Raw genomic sequence first — 21,087 nt, forward strand, 5'->3', positions numbered from 1 at the left:
GTGAGGGGCACTCATGGGCAATAGCCCCATTAATTCCACCATGGGGCAGAGGTCGAGGTCCCTGCATCTCAGAGAGTGCCTGGGCAAAGCTAGGGAGACCAGATGCAAAGCAAAAGACCACAGTGGCCAAGCAAAGACTCCATTACATTAGCTGCAAAGGGACAAGGAGAATAACCCCCTTCCAAGTACTCCTTAGCCATTCAGAAAGATGGCTAGGAAGATATATCAGCCAGAACCCCCTAGCAAAAGAAAGATACTTGACAACTCTCCTCAGATTATTACAGCAGCCCCCCTTCCCCCCAGATCCATTAATCCCTTCCTTTCATCCTCTCCCCATCTTGCAGAACAATCATTATGTAATTCAGGAAAGAGACAGCATCATGTTAATAATAGCACCATCTCACCGCTAGATGTCCCTAGAAAATGCTACATATATGTGTGTATTAGGGTTGCCAGGAGAAATAAGGGACAAGTCTTCTGTTCTTGTATTTTGTTGGTGTTGTTGTGTGCCTTCAAGCCATCTCCAATGTATGGCAACCCTAAGGCCCTATCATAGGGTTTTCTTGGCAAGTTTTGTCAGAGGGGGCTTGCCATTGCCATCCTCTGAGGCTGAGAGAGTGGGACATGTCCAAGATCACCCAGTGGGTTTCCATGGCCATTGTATAGAAGAGGGCATTTCATATACCACATTACACATTACACATCGCACATTACCTATACACACAACTCTAACTTCCACAGTGTCCCTAACTAAATGTTATACTTTGTCATTTTGTCTTTTATATTTTATACATTACAAGATTCCTTCAACTCTAATACCATTATAAACCTTAAACCGTAATACTTGCTTGCTATTGCTATCTCTTTTTGCAAAAAAAAGGGGGGGGGGGGCATTTCATCAGTTGCTGCTCCTCATGCAACCATTAAAGGTGCAGGGGCCCCATCTCTGATTTCACTTGGCAACTTGTGTGTGTGTTTGTTGCATGTTGTTGTCGTGTGCCTTCAAGTCATTTCTGACTTAAGGCTACCCTACGGCAAACCTATTACAGGGCTTTCTGGGGCTGAGAGTGTGTCACTTGCTCCAGGTCATTTCCATGGCTGAATTATTCTTATTAAATATGACTTCTTTTTGGGGTATAGAAATAGAGAAAAAAATATTGGAGAATGGTTTTATACTTAGAAACTGCTGCCAGATTATTACTGACAAAAAAAACTTGGAAATTAGAGAATATACCTTTATATATGACTATAGATGAATGGTTACAAAAAGTTATGGAACTAAAAGAGATGGATAAATTAACAGTTTGGATAATAAAAAATCAGTAAAAAAGGAAATGGAACCCCATGGTAAAATATTTGAAAAGGGTTTGGGACATAAAAGAAAGGCTGATATAGACTATTGTAAAATGAATGAAATATGAGATAGTTGGGTCAAGGTGGAATAACTACAAGCAAAGGGTAAAGGGAAAAAGATAATGAAAGATGATACGGGTATTTAAGGATTAAGAAAAATCCATTCTTATACTTTGGTTGGAAATTTGATTTATTTGATGTAAACAAGGAATATTATGAAGCAAACAGATTATGAATGGATTATCTTTGCTTTTTGTAAATTAATAAAGAGTGAGTGTGTGTGTGTGTGTGTGTGTGTGTGTGTGTGTGTGTGTGTGAAAAGAAACAAGGGACTCTTTGAGACACACAATACTTTCCTTAGTATATGATACTAAGCTTCCACATTAACTGCCATGACTGCATCCTGTGAATTTGCAGTATAGGGAGCAATATTTAGAGTTCTCTGCCAGAGAGCTCTAGTGCCTCACCAAACTACAAACTCCAGGATTCCGTAGGATGGAGCCATAGCAGTTATAGTGGAATCACAGTGCTATAATAACACAATGCAGTAGGACTCTAAGAGATGCATCAGTACTGTGTTACACAGTACGTAGCCAGGCTATCCAGACTTGGCCTATGGACAGTGGCAGTGTGTGCCATTGCATTGATGGTATTTGATTTTGGAACAAATAAAAACAAAATCAACACATTGGAAGCCATGCTGTGAAAGACCAATGCTGGAAAAGAATTGTTACCCATCTGTTATTCATACAGAGCTCATGTGGACTGAGCAATTTCAATACGCTGCACTGTCAGAACCTTAAGCCTGGTTGAACCTCAGTTGCAGAATTCACTCTGCAGCTGATCTTGCTCCACTGACTCTTTGCTCATTCTCCTTTTAAAGTCCAAATCAAAATACTGTATTGTTTTTTGTGGGTTTTTTGGGCTATGTGGCCATGTTCTAGAAGAGTTGATTCCTGACGTTTCACCAGCATCTGTGGCTGGTATCTCCAGAGAATGCATTCAATTCTTCTAGAACATGGCCACATAGCCCAAAAAACCCACAAAAAACTATGGATGCTAGCCATGAAAGCCTTCGACTTAACAAAATACTGTATATTTAGAAGAGGAATCATAACACTTCCAGAACTGATCCTCCACAAGTTTTGGACAACAACATCCACAATCCCTTGTGACAGGCCATGCTGACTGGATCTGATGGGACCTGAATTCTAAAATATTTGGAGAGCCAAAGTTTGCCTATCCACAGACTAAGAACTGATTCATATAGGCCTGTAGAACACTTAATAGACCAGGGCAAGCATAGGCAACCTGGTGCCTTCTAGATTTTTTGGAATGGACCTCAGTTCCTATCATCCCCAGAGAGTATGGTCAGTGGGCAAAGACTCTGCAGATGTTTGCCCAAGATCTCTGGAAAGGTCAGGGCATCTGGATTAGGGCTTCAGGAGAACCCACCTGGTCATCTGCTGAATGCACTGTGCTCTGTAGTTCTCATAGTGAACATCACAAGTGACATCCTTCAGGTCATGCATGTGCGTCCGGATCAGCATGTTCCGCAGTTTCACAAAGTCGCAGTGCGCTTGGTTTTCCACTTGGAGAACAGCAAGAAACAGACAATGCATGGGTTAGGTATCCAGAAACAGCACCAAGAAAGAGTGAGCCAGCTTCAGCAATTCTTAGAGCAATGTTAGTGCCTCAAGCGAAGTGATGGCCCTCTATCTAATGGAGTCAAGGTAGAGATGTGAAGGTTTCCATAAAGTCCAGAAAAACTTCAGGGAGGAAAAATCAGGTTTTCCCATTTCTCCCCCCCCCCCCCCCCCCCTTTTTTAACTGGGAAAAAAAAACTTGCAAAGTGACTTTCAGTCTGTAAAAGGTGCTTACATTCCTTTGCCCCCTATTTTTCTAAAAGTTTCTACATGGGTGTTATTTTTTTTCCCCTGAAGAAAGCTGGAAAGAAACCTCTTTTTTAACCTATGGCTTCAAAATTTTGTGAATTTTTACATCTCCAGGTGAGCTGGGGAGGAAATATATGTTGCTTCAGCTCCTTGGCTGAAAATCTAGATATCGGCGAGTCAACATACACAGACATTTTTTAAAAATTATAATTGCAATTTTTTTCATTATAAAATTATAAAAGTGTGGAAAGACATAGCGGGTTTGGGGGACAACCCGCTGCAACCCTCCCCACAATTGATGATGATGATGATGATGATGATGATGATGATGATGATGATGATGATGATGATGCACAAGCCTCCATGGGTTGTACTTCCAGTTTTTGATGAAATTCCAGAGGTGGAATTCTCCATTTTAATTTTTAAAAGTGATGGGGATACCTAGGGGCCATGGACACACCATTCCCATTCTTCTTTTACGTGCTAAACTTTCATACATAGTGATTCCTAAACTTTGGTCCTCCAGGTGTTTTGGATTTCAACTCCCAGAAACCCCAGGCAGCTTGACCAACAGTTAGGAATGATGATGATGATGATGATGATGATGATGATGATGATGATGATGTTTATTTATATCCCACCTTCTTCCCAGTACAGGGACTCAAGGCGGCTTACAAATCTAAAATGGTCCAAATTAAAACACTATAAAATTCTGAGAGCTGAAGTCCAAAACATCTGGAGGACTAGAGTTTGGAACCGCTGTGATTTCATGTGTAAAACTTTCTAGATTAATGATGGATTTGCTGTATTCAGTCCACAGGCTACTTGCCAAGGGAAAAGAAGCTATACAGAGGCATCTAATACAGTGGGCCTTTTGGATCCACAGGGGTTTAGTTCCAGGATCCTGCATGAATACTAAAAAATGTGGATGATCACGCTCCGTGTTATTAAATGGTGGCCACATGAACACACACACTTCAGCGTGTCTATGTTCACGCAGCCACCATTTAATACTATTTAATAATATATGTAATATTATAATAATAATATGACGATCTGTGGTTGGTTGAATTCATGGATCTGGAGCCCATGGATTGGGGGCCCCCATTGCCACAGAAACGATTAAACCATATAAAATATCAACTTATAATGATAGTAAAAGTCACATATACACAGCTGGCAATTTTCTAACATCCTTGTTCTAATTTTCAAAATCACATTTAAGAACATTACAATCTCAAACCCCTCAAGTTCTCAGCTTCTTGATAAATGTCCCCTTGCCTCTGTCCTTCCCCCAGTTTCCTCCCCAGCTTAATTCAGTTGATGCAAACTGAGTTCAAGATGCAAAAGTAGTTTGCACTTAGGTAGCAGCAGGGAGAGCAGAGGAAGGGGTGGGCTCTTGTCCTTCTCTGTATGTTCAGGCAAAAGGAAACTGCTGCAGCCTCTCCTACCTTGTGTGCTCTTCCTCATTAATAACTTTTTCTACCTTGACTACAGTCTAATGTTGCTTGGTGACATACACCCCATCTATGAAATCTTGGAAGATATACCAAGACCACAGGGACAGAGCGTAGAGCAAGGGAAATTTCTTTCATACTTTGAGATGGTTAGGTTCTGTAAATAGGAAGCACTGTGCACGGATGTAATGATCAGAGCTTACCTTCTACGATGCCCCAGGGGTAGAGGCGCCCTCGTACCCTCTGGCCTTTGGCTTCCACCACTGTGTTACTGCCAATGACGGCAAAAGGAGCGCTCTCCTGGAACAAGAGGAGAAGAGGAATGCATCACTTGTGTTTTGATTTGGGTTATGATTCATTTTGTTCAGTTTTGGGTTGATTTCACCCTCTTTTCAAATAAATTAAACATCTAGGTACTCTCCTGCACACATGCTAGGGCATGGGTAGGAAATGTATGGCCCTCTATATGTTGTGGAATTGGAACTCATATCAGCCCTAACCAGCATTGCCAGCAATGAGGGATGGTGAAAGTTGCAGACTGGATGGTCAGTATAGTTGGTTGTGGCACGGCAGCATTCTGACAAAGAAGGGTATGCCTAACCAAACTACAAATCCCTGAACTCCACAGCATGGAGCCATGGTAGTTAAAGCGGTGTCAAACTGCATTAATTCTGCAATGCAGATACTGCCTGAGACTGCCTTCTAAATTTTTACCTTCTAAGTAAGGTTCTGGTTTTTGGCTGTTTGACAGCAACTTCTCCAAATTCTATTTGAGACTTAGCCTTCTCCTTCCAGGTATAGACAATATCATCCCAGTCTTATGATGTATGTATGTATGTATGTATGTATGTATGTATTCTCCTTGCGCACCTTCAGCTCTCTGTCTTGTTGCTTGAAGTCCTCATCTTCATCAGAATCACACTCTGGAAACTGATAAACTTTAATTCCAAATTTGTCAATCTCCTCTCGAATCTGAGCCAAGTTGGGGGCAAGAAGAGAGAAATGGCATTAGACCTTCATCTCTGCTCAGTAAAGCAAAGGAACACTTTCAGAATTTCATTTGGACCCTCTAAAATGCTTTCATTTTAAATACATTTAATAAAGTTTTAATACATGTGTATACTTTGGTATCTGCTGGGGTTTGATTCCAGGACCCCCATGGATACCAAAACCCATGGATGCTCAGGTCCCATTAGAATGGTGTGATAAAATGGTGACCCTTATATGAACTGGTGAAATCAAGGTTTGCTTTTCAAGCCATGGATGGTTAAATCCATGGATATGGAGGGATGACTGTATGGTCACCCCTCCGTTTTTGCAGGGAATCCGTTCTGGGCTCCCCCCCCCCCCCCAAAAAAAGGAAAATCAGCAAATATTCAAGCCCCATTGGCCTGAATGGCAGTGCACTGCCTTGGGCACCCGCCATGGGTGCACACCTCATTTTATGTCCCTTCGTTTGCCCCTTGCATGTAATTGAGGGATGCAGATTCAGTCCGCACAAATGGAGGGATGACTGTATTTCTACAGTGTAGATGCACCTTTATGATTCTATTTTAACTGCTGTAGCTGCATCCTTTGGAATCCTGGGACTTGCTGTTGGGGGAGAGGCACTAGAGCTCTCTAGCAGACAATTCTAAATACCCCACAGTAGTCTCCAAATCCCAGGATTCCACAGAATGAAGCCATGACAGTTACAATAGGATCAAAGTGTGGCAGCTATGTAGGGGGCAAAAGACTCGAGTCAGTCCCCTGTCCTATGCACCAATGCTCCACACCATCACTCCACAGGCCTCTCAACAGGGGAAACGCCCCATGCCAACTCACCCTCTCTTTTAGCTTCTTGATCTCTGAGGGCACAAGGCAATCGGCTTTGGCAATGAGGGGCACAATGTTCACTTTTTCATGTAGCGCCTTCATAAACTCTACATCAACCGGCCGCAACCTACAGCAAAGAGAGGCAGTGGTAGGAAGGAGAGCGAAAGACCAAAAGAATGAGGCGACTGTCATTTTCTTCCATTTTTGATTTGAAGAGAGTAAGAGTCTCGGGGCATATAACCAGAGAATAGGAGCAATGACCATGCAAGTTAGGTTCCCAAAACAAACTTAGGGCCTGAACAGACAAGCCAAAATATAGCTGCTTTGGGTCACTTTGGAGGTATGCTATTTAAATGATGCATGCGTCCTAAGAGGCCAGAAGCCATGCCAAAGCCAAGCTCCAGTCCTGAGGACTGGAGTGCAGCTTTGGCACAGCTTCTGACCTCTTAAGATGTATGTGTCATTTAAACAGCAAACCTCCAAAGTGACCTGAAGCAGCTTTATTTTGGCCTGTCTGTTTGGGCCCTTAGGGAAGCAACACATTTGCTCACCCTCCCTATATCTATCCTGGTCCGTGGCATCACTGTAAGAGTGCAAGGGGTGCGGCCCGCATTAGGTGGTACCCCAAAGGAACGGTGACACCCAGTTGGGCTCCCCTCCAATGCAAGAGGGGTGAATGCACACCCTTACTGGGTGACACCTTAGCTAGTGACACCATTGATCCTGGTTATGTGCTTGATTGCTCAAGCCAGAAGGGAAAACTACCTGGAAATGCCCCAAAGAAGCCATGCCTGAGTTGTGGGACTCCGCTGATATCCCCGCACCCACGATGCACCTTTAAGCACCTATAAAAACTCATCCCCATCTTACCCATGGCCGAAGGGTGAGATAAAATACAGGCAACAGTGCACTCGGTTGTCCTGAATATTCTTCCGATTGAGACCACTCTCATCTCGGAAGTACTGCTCAAACTGCTGATCAATGTAATCCGTGATAGGCTTCCAGCTAGAGCAAAAGAGAAGGAGAAGATGGTGTAGCCGCTTGCTCAGATGGCTGTAAAAATATTACTACTGCTGCTGCGATTACATTTCTTCAACGCCTTTGTTTAACACAGACTCAAGGCATCTTAATATATAATAAAATGTATTTATATTCCACCCAAAGGAATCAAGGCAGATTACAGCACAAAGCAACAATAAAATACAATATAAAATAAGATTCACAATTTTAAATAATCCCATACCCCAACCCTCCTCCCAATCTTCCAGTTGAAATACACCAAAATAAAACGCAAAAACAATAGACAAAACCTATAAAATATACACCAAAATCTCCCCACAATATCAACAGATTATAGGGATAGTCAATGGGCATAAGGACAATTGCCAAAGATTGGTCAAGCGCATCCCATTCAATGCTCGGGACTGGAGAGATGTCTTAAGCTGGTGCTGGTAATGTTGGGGCTGGGCAGACCTTGCAAGGGAGAGCATCCCAGTCCCACATATTAATACAGAAGGAGAGGCCCATCATCCACAGTTTTGGTGAACTAGGCAATCATAATGTTACATAATGTGTGTGTACACCCGCATCTGCAATGCACCTGAAAGTCATCTCCCTGTGCAAACCTTCCCAAATCTTAGCAATCATTGGGAGAGGACCTTCTTGGTGGCTGCTCCCAGGCTATGGAACTCCTTCTCAAGGGAGGTTCGACTGGCCCCCTCTCTGCTCTATTTACACCAACAGAGGCTTTCCAAAGACCTTCCTATCTAGATCAGTCTTCATCGTTTAACTTGTTGGGATAGAAAGATGTGCAATAGAAGGATCATTTAATTTGTTGGGAGAGAAGTATGTTTTATACACGCAATATCTATTGAATGTGTTGTCATTATTTTTAGATGGTTCAAATTGGATTGATTGTTGAATGCTTTCCCAACTTTTGTACCACATACAGTTTTTACTATTTTGCTTTAACTGACATTGGAAGTTGCTTTGGGTCCCATGGTGGGGGGAAAGTGGGATACAAGTCACACAAATAATAACTGCAATTCCCATCAGCTTTAGCCAGCATAGTCAATAGCAGGGAAGGACAAGAGGCTGCAGCCCAATAACATCTGGAAGACCACATGATTCTGACCCTTGATCTAGCCCTGCGGTTCCCAAACTTTGGTCTTCCAGATGTTTTGGGCTTCAGCTCCCAGAATTCCTGACTGTTGGTCAAGCCAGCTAGGGTTTATAGAAGGTGAATTCCCAAAAACTTGGGAGGACCAAAGTTTGGGAATTGGTGATCTGGCCTTTCATCGTCTGCTCTAACATCAGTTCTCATTTGGCAAAGTTATCTAGCCCACCCATTGCCTTTCTATGAAACGCTGGAGAGACCACATCCTTGCATGTTGTCTACACCAACTAGTAAAAGGTAAAAAGGTGGTCTTTGACCATAAAGGAGGGGGAGGGTGTCAAAATCCTTATCATCAGAGAGGGGTTTTTTTCCGGCCAGCCAAAGGGGCACAAAAATACAGCCAATGTCTTGGGTCAGCCCTTGTCTATGCCCAAAACCTTAAAAGCAGTTTAACTGGTTAACTGTCAGGACCAGGCATCTCTGATCAGGCTCTGAAAACTACAAGACGCAGGAGAGTTTGTGGGGGAATCAGTTATTCCAGAGGGCAAAGGAGTCAGATAAAGGATTGGCTAAATAGAAGGAACCATGACCAGGCCCCATAATTTTTCTTTATTGCAGAATTGGCCAATGTAGGAGGGGAGCTTACCACTCTGTGTTGTTAACAGCATCTCCAAAACCAGGGGTGTCGACTATGGTTAGCTTTAGCTTCACCCCCTTCTCCTCAATGTCCACGGTGTGTTTCACAATCTCAACTGTCTGACTGATTCTTTCTTAATATACAAAGATAAAAGAAGAAAAAGAATGGAGGTTAGCCTCTACGACAACCTTCCCCTTCTCCCATCCACAAACTCCCTAGGGAACCTTAGAAGCAAATCACTCAGCTTCATCATTCCTCTGGCCAAATCTGTAACATGGGGCTAGAATGATGGCTCTGTGTTATTTCTGTCAAATGTCAAATGGGTCATTTAAAATGTATTTAGTTCCAATGCTCAAACCACTACACCATGCAGGCCCTCTAAATAGTTACAGTGGATCCTTGTTATCCCCTGGGGTTTGGTTCCAGGATATTCCATGGATAACAAAATCCATGGATGCTCAAGTCCCATTAAATATAATGGCATAGCCATTATATTGGCATATATAGTTGTGGTGCCATTAAATATAAAGGCATAGCAATTAAATAATAATAATAATAATAATAATAATAATAATAATAATAATAATAAATATATTATTATTATCATTATTATATAGTTGTGGTGCCATTAAATATAATGGCATATATAGCGGTGGTGGTGGTGCTTTGGATTATGTTTATTTTCCCTTTTTCTTCTCTTTTTCCCCTCTCTTTTTTTTTATTTTAATATGTGGATGTAATTTCACTAATGTTATTATCATTAGTTAATAGTGCATTTATTCCTCAATAAAAACATATTTAAAAATAAAGAAAGAAATATAACAGCATAGCAAAATTTTGTCCCTTATACAAAATGAAAAATCAAGGTTTTCTGTTTGGAATTTATACTTCTTTTTTAATATTTTCAAGCCGTAGATGCTTGAATCCGAGGATAAAAAATCCGTGGATAAGGAGGTCCGACGGTATATCCAACCCTGGATCTACAGAGAGAGCCAGTGTGGCATAGTGGTTTGAGTGTTGGACTCGGACTCTGGCGACCAGGATTTGAATCCCTGCTCGGCCATGACCTTAGGCAAGTCACACTCTCTCAGCCTCAGGAGAAGCAATGGCAAACTTCCTCTGAACAAATCGTGGCCAGAAAACCCCATGATAGGGTTGCCTTAGGGTCGCCATGAGTCGGAAATGACATGAATGCACGCAACAACAACAACAACAACGCAGCCATGAACAGTTTCCCTTTGTCTTAAAGAAACATCGAAAACATAGATGATTATCACACTATCAGTTATAGTACAAACCAATTGGCATAGTTTTGATTTGGCAACAGTCTTGACCACATGACGTAGTGCGCAAACCACTGTTATGTTGCGTTAAAACGATGAATGACTGCCATTTTGTAATAATAATCACATCCAGAAACCAATGTGATCACTAGACGTGCCATCATTGTGCAATCTCGCAAGCTTGTCGGTGCAAGACTTCTAGTGATGCCGACGTCGCACAATTACGTACGCACAGCTTCTTTTTTTTAAAGTCTCAATCTCAAAAATGCGGTCAGTTTCTGCTGCTATTATCACAAATGCATCCCGGTTTTCAGAGAAAAGTGCCATCTAATGCACAACTGCAGCGCTAAGGTAGCACTTTCATTTATTTTGGGTTGCCAACGGGTAAGTGCCATTGTGTGATAATCTCCATAGAATCGTGCCACCCTAAAGTGTTTCTTTTATCGTCATGACAGTACCTTCAGCATTGAGAAGCTTCCGGTCTTTGTAGAGGTCTGTCAAGAACAGGCTGTTGACCAAAGTAGATTTACCCAGGCCAGACTCTCCTAAAAGACAAAACATAAGCACGGGATGAAAAGACCATCTTGGACAACATCTTCACAGTTGAATTGTAAGACAGTACATTTTGCTGCCCTTCAGAAATGGCATGCAAGAGTAACATTCTCTTCCTAAAGTAGGCGACGTCCTCCTTTAGAACGCCTCATCCTCAGATAAGAGTCAACATCTGAGCAGTTTCAGTCTCATTTTTATCTCGATCCTCATTCCCCCAGAAAACAGTTTCAGTTTGGCAAAGGAAAATTCCAATAAAGTGAATCCCTGGGAAGAAATACGTTTGAATACGGAAAAACTGAAGCTGACCCCACCTTCTCCCAAACCAAAAGTGGGTAGACACACACCAAAAACATATCCCCAAAGCCAGAAACATGTATAGAGCAACCATATTATTATTATTATTATTATTATTATTATTATTATTATTATGCTTTATTTATATAGCACTGTAGATTTACACATATTTATATAGATTTAAACATATTAAACTGTCACATTCCTTCCCGGCTCAGAGCCTGGAAGTAATTAGTTGCAAATAATGAGTTACGGGTATTTTGTCCCTTTTCCTGATACCCAAGGTTGTTGCAGACCTATCCATGGGCCAATGTAAATAGTATATTTTAACGCTTATTAAAAACGGAACCATCCCCTGGTGAAAGGCAAGGGTGCAATCTGTCCTGAAAGTACTGACCTCGCTCTACTCTCTTTTCCATCCAGCCTTTAGTGTGACCCAAAACAGTAATGCCTCCCATAGTGTTTTAGGTTCTTTGGCATTCTATTCTTTTGCATCATCATTTAGATCCTTTGTGGCATGCCCCTAAGTTTACCCTCGATTTATCCAAGGGTCATATCAAAATCCATCATTTTGCCTCCAAAACTTGCCCTCGGCTTATACATGAGGTCAACTTATAGTTGAGTATATACGGTAATTAACTAATTAATTCATTAATGGATATCCTCCAAAAAGTACACAAGAGGAGGCCTTGATGAAGCCTCCAAGAGGAACCCTCACCTGCCACCATGAGGGTGAAATCGAAACCCTTCTTCACAGATTTCCGGTGCACTTGGTTGGGTAGAGTGGCAAACCCCACATACTGCTTCTCGTGGTCCTGCAAAATGAAGACATGTGGCAATTGGTCACAAGGGTTCAAAGTGTTATGAACTCTCGGGAACAAGCCCAAGCAACCAAGAAAGAAAGGCCAGCGTTGCTTCAAACCATACCCCATTGCATTCCGGGACACGAGACCACCTCCCAAAACAACACTGAGATCGGGGACAGAGCTTGGAACCGTTCATTTTGGACTTTGTTGCTTGGTTGCTGTGTGCCTTCAAGTCATTTTTTACTTATGGTGACCCTATCCTGGGGTTTTCTTGGCAAGTTTCTTCAGAGAGGGTTTGCCATTGCCATCCTCTGAGGCTGAGAAAGTGTGACTTGCCCAAGGTCACCCAGTGGGTTTCCATGGCCGAGCCAGGATTCAGAGCTCAAACCACTATGCCACACTGGATCCATGTTCATTCTGGACTACTGTTCATTCTGGACTACTGCTCTTGGATTCCCTCAAACTACCATGGCCAGGAGCTGGGGGATTCTGAGAACTGTAGTCCATTTCCAAGCTAAGATTAGAAGTAGAGTTGGGAATTTACAGTGGTTAAATCACTTGTGCTTGAAAACCACAAAGATCAAATTTAAGGAGAGCCTAGGATAGGCAACTGCAATGGATCCTGCCTGGGTTTAGGGACCCTGGCAGCTGCCAAGGCTGCCAGGTGCTAGTGCCAGCCCTGCCATGTGCCTTCTTACTGTGGCATGGAACCTGCCAGGACATGGTTTTTAGCAAGTATTTTAAAAGTCACTTGATCAAAATATACTACCCATCGTGGCCCTATGGGATTAAATTTTAAGCAGTAATTTAGAATGTGCAGGGGAAGATCACTGGGCTAATCATTTCTTGGTGTCTCCAAATGAAGAACATGTTGTGATTCTGAGGGATTCATGAGCAAGCCAAAGTGTGCTTTTGCAATAAAACCTCCACTGAAAAGTAGATTTATGAGCCCTACTTCCTGCCTTCTGTTTCACTGCAAAGGCTCCTTGTGGCCAATCAGTGAGAAGGCAAAAGCGTTTCTCTAAATCAGAGATTTCAAGAAAGTCCCAAACAGAGAGATGTCTAAAGGCGAAACTGTGGCATCAGAATAGCTCATATACGTGTCTCCTTTCCCACCTCTCTGGAAAAGGGTCCGATGTTTGCATCTCCATTCTCCTGACCTGAAAGACTGGAGACATAGTCAAGGCTTGTAGAGCAAATATTCCACGGTCCTTGAAGGTTAAGTCCTTGCTTCCACACACATTGTGGTGGATGCTTGCACTGTGAAGCTATTAGTTAAAGGGTGCATCTGCACTGTAGAAATAATGCAGTTTGACACGACTTTAAGTGCTGGAGTGCCATCTTATGGGATCCTGGAATTTATAGTTTTATCAGGTCTTCAGCCTTTCTCCATCAAAGAGTGTTGGTGCCTCACAAAACCTACAAATGCCAGGATTCTGTAGTGGTGCCACATTGCATTATTTCCTTTAGTGTAGATGCCCCTATGTCAACTCTTCTGTGGCCAATGAACAGGGTCATTTCTCACTTGCCTATTTGGCACAGCATCCTCCCCAGGAGGATTTTTTTCATTCCTCAAGATTTATTTTTACACTTTATCACAGCCAAAAAGCCAAGAAACCTGTTGATAAATATTGCAAAATCTGGAAAGTGTCTCCTAGCTTCCTGATCTCTTCCTCCTGTAGCAGACGTTACCACTTCAAGACCAGCACTTGATCAGGGATATGAAAGACACTCAACCTTCTTTGCAAGTACTCCGAATTATTCTGACAGTGCATGCCCACAACTACAGAGAAGGGAAATGAAGTACCATGAGCCCTTGGTATCCGCTGGGGTTTGGTCCCAGGACCTCTCAGGGATCCCAAAATCCATGGATGCTCAAGTCCCATTCAGTAAAGTGGCAGAGTAAAATGGCACCCCGTATATCAAATGGCAAAATCAACGTTTGCTTTTGGAAATTGAGATATTTTTAAAAATATTTTCAATCCGTGGATGGTTCAATCCGTGGATAAAGAATCCGTGGGCATGGAGGGCTAACTGTACAATGTCCAGTTCTTGGTTTTGACTGAAGAAAGCTCACAGCTCAACACTACCAGAGATTGTTTTCTTGAAGTCCCACAACCCTGACAGGCTGAGATGGGCTAAAATGTGAGCCTCAACGTCACCATTCCTATAATGTTTACCTTGGTTTTCATATAGGCAGCCGGCTTCCTGTTGGCCTCCTCTGGGGACAGAAAGTCATGGTCCTGCTTATTCCAAAGGAATTCCAACTCTACTCAGCGGACAGCTTCTGAATACCCTATTCATAACTTGCAATAACTATGGAAGTCTCCTTGGCTGCTCTTGACTCTTGCTACACAGAGGCCTCTTTCTCCCACCTCTTTGAGGGCTGTTATTCCAGTATCTTCTCAGCTTGCCTTCACTCAGTTATCTCCATCCACCATTTCAACCCTCCAAGGGCCTTGGCCAAGAGACAGGGCTGGTCCTCAAAGGTGGTGAATTTGGCACCGAATGATCATCCTAACAGGGCAACTCTGTTTCCCATTATGCCCAGAATATCCTCAGACTCCAGGTACAGCCTAATGAGAATTTTCAATATAGTATATATTTTTGACACTTTCCACATCCACTTAGGATGTCCTGCCCCAGGGCCATCAAAGACCTGGGCCCAGCGTTGCAAGCAGACTCTTGCGAATGAAGCTACCTTCACTCCCTAAAACTCTGAACTGAGAAGAAGTGAGCGTTCATCAAACTCTGGGACTTGGATCAGTCCTTAGTATGACATAGGAATCTGCCTTATGCAGAGTCAGGGACCTTTCACTTTAGACCAGTGGTTCCCAAATTTTGGTTGGCCAGATGTTGTGGACTTCAGTTTTCAGAACTCTTGACAGTTGGCCAAGCCAAATAATAATAATAATAATAATAATAATAATAATAATAATAATAATTTATTAGTATCCCCCCCCTCTGAGAACAATCGGGGGGGCTAACAAGTTAAAAAAAAAAAACAAAACAAATTCCCAAGTCCCCCCCCCCCCCTTAAAAAGGTATTAAATCTAACATACAAGTTAAAACTGACCCAAAGGTCAAACAACATAACAATAATCAATATAACAATAATCAATGGGAGCGGCAGTATCTGTTTATTCATAGGAGTTTCCTGAGGCCGGGTTCTCTATTCTGGAAAGGCCTGCTGGAAGAGATCCGTCTTAACAGCCTTTTTAAAGCTGTCTAAGGATGTAAGCAGATGGATCTCATCCGGCAGGTCGTTCCACAGTCTGGGGGCAACGATGGAAAATGCCCTCTGGGAGGTAGCCGAAAGCCTAGATGTTTGTGGCTGAAGTAGGCCTCTCCCAGAGGAGCGGAATGCGCGGGGAGGATTATAGGGGAGAAGATAGTTTGGACCCAAGCCATTTAGGGCTTTAAAGGTAATAACCAACACCTTGTACTGGGCCCAGAAATTAATAGGCAGCCAGTGGAGGGACTTTAGAACCGGTCCGGAGTAATATGGTCTCTCCTAGATGAAAAGGGGACATGAAAGGGGGCTGAAGTTTGGATGCCCAAAGTTTGGAAACCACTGCACTAGACAATTATAGTACTATATCCCACTTGAACTGCTATGGCAACATCCTAGGAAATCCAGTGTTGTTGTTTTTTAGTTTCAGGAGCTCTCTGGTACAGAATCTTAAAGCAAAGCTCTGGTGCCACAACCAACTCCTTCCTCAGCTACCAATGCCAGGAGAAGAGATTCCACCTAAACCATAGGAAGAACTTCTTGATGGTAAGAGCTGTTTGATGGTAGAAGACACTGCCTTGGAGGGTGGTGGACTCGCCTTCTTTGGAGGTTTTTAAACAGAGGCTGGATGGCCATGATCTGCTAGGAGTGCTTTTTCCACCCAAGCTCTCTATCTTCCCTATTTTCATCAAAATGCCTTTTTGTGGTTTGAAATTGGTTCTGGCCCTGCCTCCCAGAATGTGAGCTGGGGAACCTGTGATCTCTCAGATGTAGTTGGACTGCCAACTCCTACCAGATCTAGCCATAGTGGCCAATAGTCACGGATGATGGTAGCTGTGGTCCAGCAGCATCTGAAGGACCACCAGCTTCCCTAAAGCAACAGAGATTAGATTTGCATCAACATCTGGAATCTATCAATTCACCATTAACATAAATTAGTTTTGTTTTTTTAACAACTTAAGAACGTTTCACAGATGATTTGAATGCTTGCTCAGAAAGATGTATGGGTTGCACAGCAGCCCCTGATGTCACCTCAACTCTCCTTTCAAAATAAATAAGCAAAGACTACCATCTTCTGCATTCTTACTCTGGAGTAAGTCACTCTGAACTCTGAATTTCCAAAAAGCAAGAGCCTGGGAAATGTTACTATCTGAATTATAACTCCTAGTGTTGCCTGTGAGAATGCCAATGAAGAATTCTGGACATTGTCGTCCAAAAATATAAATTTTCCAAGCTCTTCCAAACAGGCAGAAAAGAGGAACAGAAGGGATGTGAGGCTTTTTAAAACCAGAAACAGATACCACAAAATAGATATTGTCCCTGCTCGACAGACATATAATGCTCCGTTTGAAAATATTATCAGTCAACCTTCCTCCTTGATACATTTTGTCTTCTCGTGCCAAGGCTGGTACAGCCAGTAGCATTCAAGGGCAACGCTGTCGGTGCTTTTTTTTGAGATTAGAAATGATGGAGATGCACTTAGAAAAGGCTCGCAATGATTCTTGGTTTTAAAAAGAGTCCTACCATTCAGCAGAGGGAGGAAATCAGGTCAGGCTGGAGATGCTGGAGGGCAGCCTCAACAGTCGGCCCCTGTGCCATCCTCTCTGCCCACTGTTGAGAGAGCCGCGCATTCTGGATGGCCTGTCCTGACCCCTAAAATTGCCCTCAGGTGTAGCGGAGAACGGTGTTCCCACTGTCAATACTGAAGTAAAATTCAACTGGCAGTTCTGTCAGCTTCTGTGTATGCCAGCTGTGCCGCTGGCATCAAAGTATCTTGGGCCAGCCTTCAAAGCTTTCCTCCTTCATCCTGAACACCAGGGATTCAATTGCATAGGGTGCATCTGCACTGCAAAAATAATACCGTTTGACACTGCTTTAACTACCATGGCTCCATGCTATGGAATTCTGGGAATTATAGTTTGGTAAGATATTTCCCCTTCTCTGTCAGAGAGCTCTGTGCCACAGCAAATGACAAATCCCAACATTCCATTGCATCAAGCCCTGGCAGTTAAAGCCATGTCAAACTGCTTTATTCCTGCAGTACAGATGCAGCCCTAGTTGTTGTTGTTGTTGTGTGTCTTCAAGTCGTTTCCTACTTATGGCAACCCTAAGGCTATCATGGGGTTTTCTTGGCCAGAGTTGTTCAGAGGAGGTTTGCCATGGCCTTCCCCTGAGGGTAAGAGCGTGTGACTTACCCAAAGTCGCCCAGTGGGTTTTAAGGCCGAGCTAGGAATCAAACCCATATTTCCAGAGTCATAGTCCAACACTCAAACCACTTTTATTTTATTGTTATTTATTTTTTATTTTATTTTCACCCTGCTGGCTATCAGCCCTAGAGAGCTGGAAAGAGGTGAGCGGATGTTTTGGAGCAAAAGTTGGAATGCCATCCCTTTGAGGATGCTCTGGCGCTACATTTCCTGCAGCAAGTAGGCAACTGGCCTACAAGGCTTTGTCCAGGTCTGTGAGTACCCATTGTACACTACTGCTCAACCTTCGCCATCCTCAGTTCCCTTGAAATCTCTACCCATTCATCGCTGTTTTTCAGGGCTCAGTCGTATCCTAAGAGAGAGAAGAATGGAGTCTGGAGTCAACACCAAAGGATGACTTCATGTACAGAATTATTCTCTGGTCTGCAAACTTGGAAGCTGTTTGTATGTAGTTTACACCTGAGTAGGCAAGCATGGTGTAATGGTTTGAGCACTGGACTATGACTTGGCCATGGAAACATACTGAGTGATCTTGGGCAAGCCACTCTCTCTCAGCCTCATAGGAAGGCAATAGCAAAAACCCCTCTGAACAAATCTTGCCAAGAAAATCCTGTGGTTTTTAGGACCGCTGTAAACTGGAAATAACTTGAAGACACACCTCAACAACAAGGCATGCACAGAAGTTATCTCTGCTCTCTGCCTGAAAGCTAATGGCTGGGACCTTTCTCCTGAATAAATATGCATAATATTGAGCTCTGTCTACCAAGATCCTTCCCCCACTCTACTGGAAATGAGCTTCACAATATTCCTGCAGAGCTATTTGCAAAAACATTTTTTCCCGAACATTTGAGATGACTCATCTGATGACCATCAGAAATGCAATCCCATGAATTTCAGTTCTTGCTGAGCCACAAATGTGGATCCGTTCCTAGACTGTGAATCCAGGATTGTGACTGAGCAAAAGTGGAACCATAGGCAGGAGCTGTCATCCCATTGATCTCTATACCTATTTGTGAACCTCCTCTGTTTGCGCAAACAGTTCTGGAAGAAGAGCACACATTTTATATTCTGATTGGGTATTTCTCCCTCCCCACCTGCATCTCAGTCCTCCCAACAAGCAGCTCCAGGCCTCAAAATGCACCCAGGGGCATCCTTCCCACATGGAATCCTACATCATGCTTTGCTTCTGCCATCTTCCCTCTTTTTCATTCAGGTCAGTTGCTGCGTTCTCCTCCACACATGCGCAGCATGCCCAAATTCATGCTCACATCACATACACAAACAGAGAGAAAGCTTGAGCGAGAAAAGAGAAAGGGAGAGTGCAGGTGATGGTACTTTGTGAGGAAAGGAGCATATTTTAGGGAGGGGAGAAGCAGCTGAAAAGCACACCACAACCAAAGCAAAACACAATATATATGTGTGTGTGTATATACATATATGTGTACACACACACAGATATGTGCTTAATATGCATTAAGTATGGTGCTCATGCAGGATAGAGCTTATTTTCAATTCAGCATTTGAGTTATGCTCACTTATAGCTATTTCTTTCAATTTGCTGGGGATTCTGGTCCAACAACATCTAGGGATCCACAGCTGGGAACACCTAGCTTACAATGATAGCCACCAAAACAAATGGCTGTAAAAGAGGATTAGGCAAATTCATGTGGAATCCTTGGACCCAAGCCATGCTGATGGGGCTGACTGGCTTTGCAGTCTGAAGCAACTAAAGACACCAGGCTGCTCTACCATTGATGTATGAAAGCTAAAAGGGAGGTAGGAAGCCCTGGGTTCAAATGTCACCACAGCTGCCTGAATTCAGATAGTGCTCTTAGGAAATCTTTTGGTTTGACTCTCAGATGATCTGCAATTTATTCAGCAATATTGGCCTACTAAGCAAGGTTGTTATCATCCAGCACTAGACAACCTGTCTCCCTCCAGATGTGTTGGACTGCAGCTTCTATCAGCCATAACCAATGATAACATGAAAGATGACGCCCAACAATATCTGGAGGTCCACAAGATACCTAACCCTGTAATATACATTGCCAAGATCATCCATGCACCAAGGTACTTTGGCCACCTGATACTAGCTGTGAGCACACTCTGGAACCCAGACAGCTACATTGCCCTGGTTTTTGGCTCCTCTGAAGTTCTGGAGAGCCACAGCATGTCAGTGTGGCTGCCATTTGGGGCAATTGGAAGTGACAATATGTTCCATTTAGGATGGAGGACTTTCTTCAACTGAAAAAATGGGGGGACTGTTGATACCTAAATAAAATCAGTGCGCATCTCAGCAAAGGGACACCCCTAACCCAAGCTGCTGATCATGGCAACCGGAGGATTGCATGGATAGTCACTCTCTAGACATCCATACTGAATATGTGGGCACCAGGGGACTGGGGACCTGTCCCTGCATTTTCTTTCTACTGTAGACATATGAAAGTACTGCCCTCACTTTCTGCACCCCAGCACCCTCCGGATGGGTTAGAGCTGGCTGTGGATGATGGGGATTGTAGCCCAGCCCATTTGGTATGGAAAAGGAGTGTGGAAGGCTAGCTTGCACATCTATAATGGGCAAAAAAGATTGCCCTTTTGGTTCAAAACTCCCTCCCCCTTTGCATTCATTTGCACACCCTCAGAGTGTGGTGGAGTCTCCTTCTAAACAGAGGCCAGGTGGCCATCTGGCGAGTGTGCGTGTGTGTATTTTGATTGTGTCTTCCTGCATGGCACAAGGGATTGCCCTTGGAGTCTCTTCCAACACTATGATCCTGTGATTTTATGATTCTTCCCCACCATAAAATTTGCTTGGGGAAACCAAGGCACCACTCATCTTTCATACTATGTCGCCCTTTCCTGCTCCACCACTGTAGCATGGAAATAAGGATGCCTCTTTATACAGCAATCTAGACAGTCAAGAGCTCTGTTGGATCTGACCCAAGGCCTAGCCAGTCCAACTTGCCATTCACAGCAACCAACAAGATGCCTACAGGAAGCTTGCCAGTGGCCTACCAGATGCCCATGTGAAACGGCACTCTTATCTTCCCATCCCCAGCAATGGATACATAGATACATACTACCTCTGATGTGAAGCAGACATCCTGATAAGCAGCCACGGATGGCTCCCACCTCTATGAATTTATCCAGTCCTTGTTGAAAGCCCTTCAGGTTGGCAGCCATCACTATGTTAGCCATATGGCATTGGACAGCAAACAACAGGGAAGGGTTGGGTTTTCATTGGGATGCTACCAATCTGTGCTTGAATTCAGCTGGGTTTGATGGCCCTTTATCGCCTTTGTCGTGCTTCCCCCTTCTCTTTTCTACAAAAGCTTTATGCTCCAGGTAATGCACAAGACAAGAAGCCTTCTCGAGACACATAATACAAATCCTAGGCACCTTTGCTTTCTCTTCTTTTTTTTGACAGGGGATTTGTCATCACC

At 43.3% G+C, this 21,087-nt stretch overlaps 1 protein-coding gene across 5 annotated transcripts in view; it reads right to left on the bottom strand.

Annotated features, from left to right (window-relative positions):
- The window catches only part of SEPTIN5 (septin 5), a 59,558-nt gene that overhangs the window by 4,543 nt on the left and 33,928 nt on the right, over positions 1-21,087 (bottom strand). For all 5 annotated transcript variants that reach the window (XM_042441439.1, XM_042441441.1, XM_042441437.1 and 2 more), the window contains 8 exons: positions 12,121-12,217; positions 11,015-11,101; positions 9,283-9,406; positions 7,391-7,525; positions 6,530-6,647; positions 5,576-5,677; positions 4,909-5,005; positions 2,809-2,944 (listed from right to left, as the gene is read on the bottom strand). In XM_042441439.1, the coding sequence (XP_042297373.1) occupies positions 2,809-2,944; positions 4,909-5,005; positions 5,576-5,677; positions 6,530-6,647; positions 7,391-7,525; positions 9,283-9,406; positions 11,015-11,101; positions 12,121-12,217 (896 nt within the window). The remainder of the gene's footprint in view (positions 1-2,808; positions 2,945-4,908; positions 5,006-5,575; positions 5,678-6,529; positions 6,648-7,390; positions 7,526-9,282; positions 9,407-11,014; positions 11,102-12,120; positions 12,218-21,087) is intronic.

Source organism: Sceloporus undulatus, chromosome 10 (assembly GCF_019175285.1).
Source record: "Sceloporus undulatus isolate JIND9_A2432 ecotype Alabama chromosome 10, SceUnd_v1.1, whole genome shotgun sequence".
Lineage (NCBI taxonomy): Eukaryota > Metazoa > Chordata > Lepidosauria > Squamata > Phrynosomatidae > Sceloporus > Sceloporus undulatus.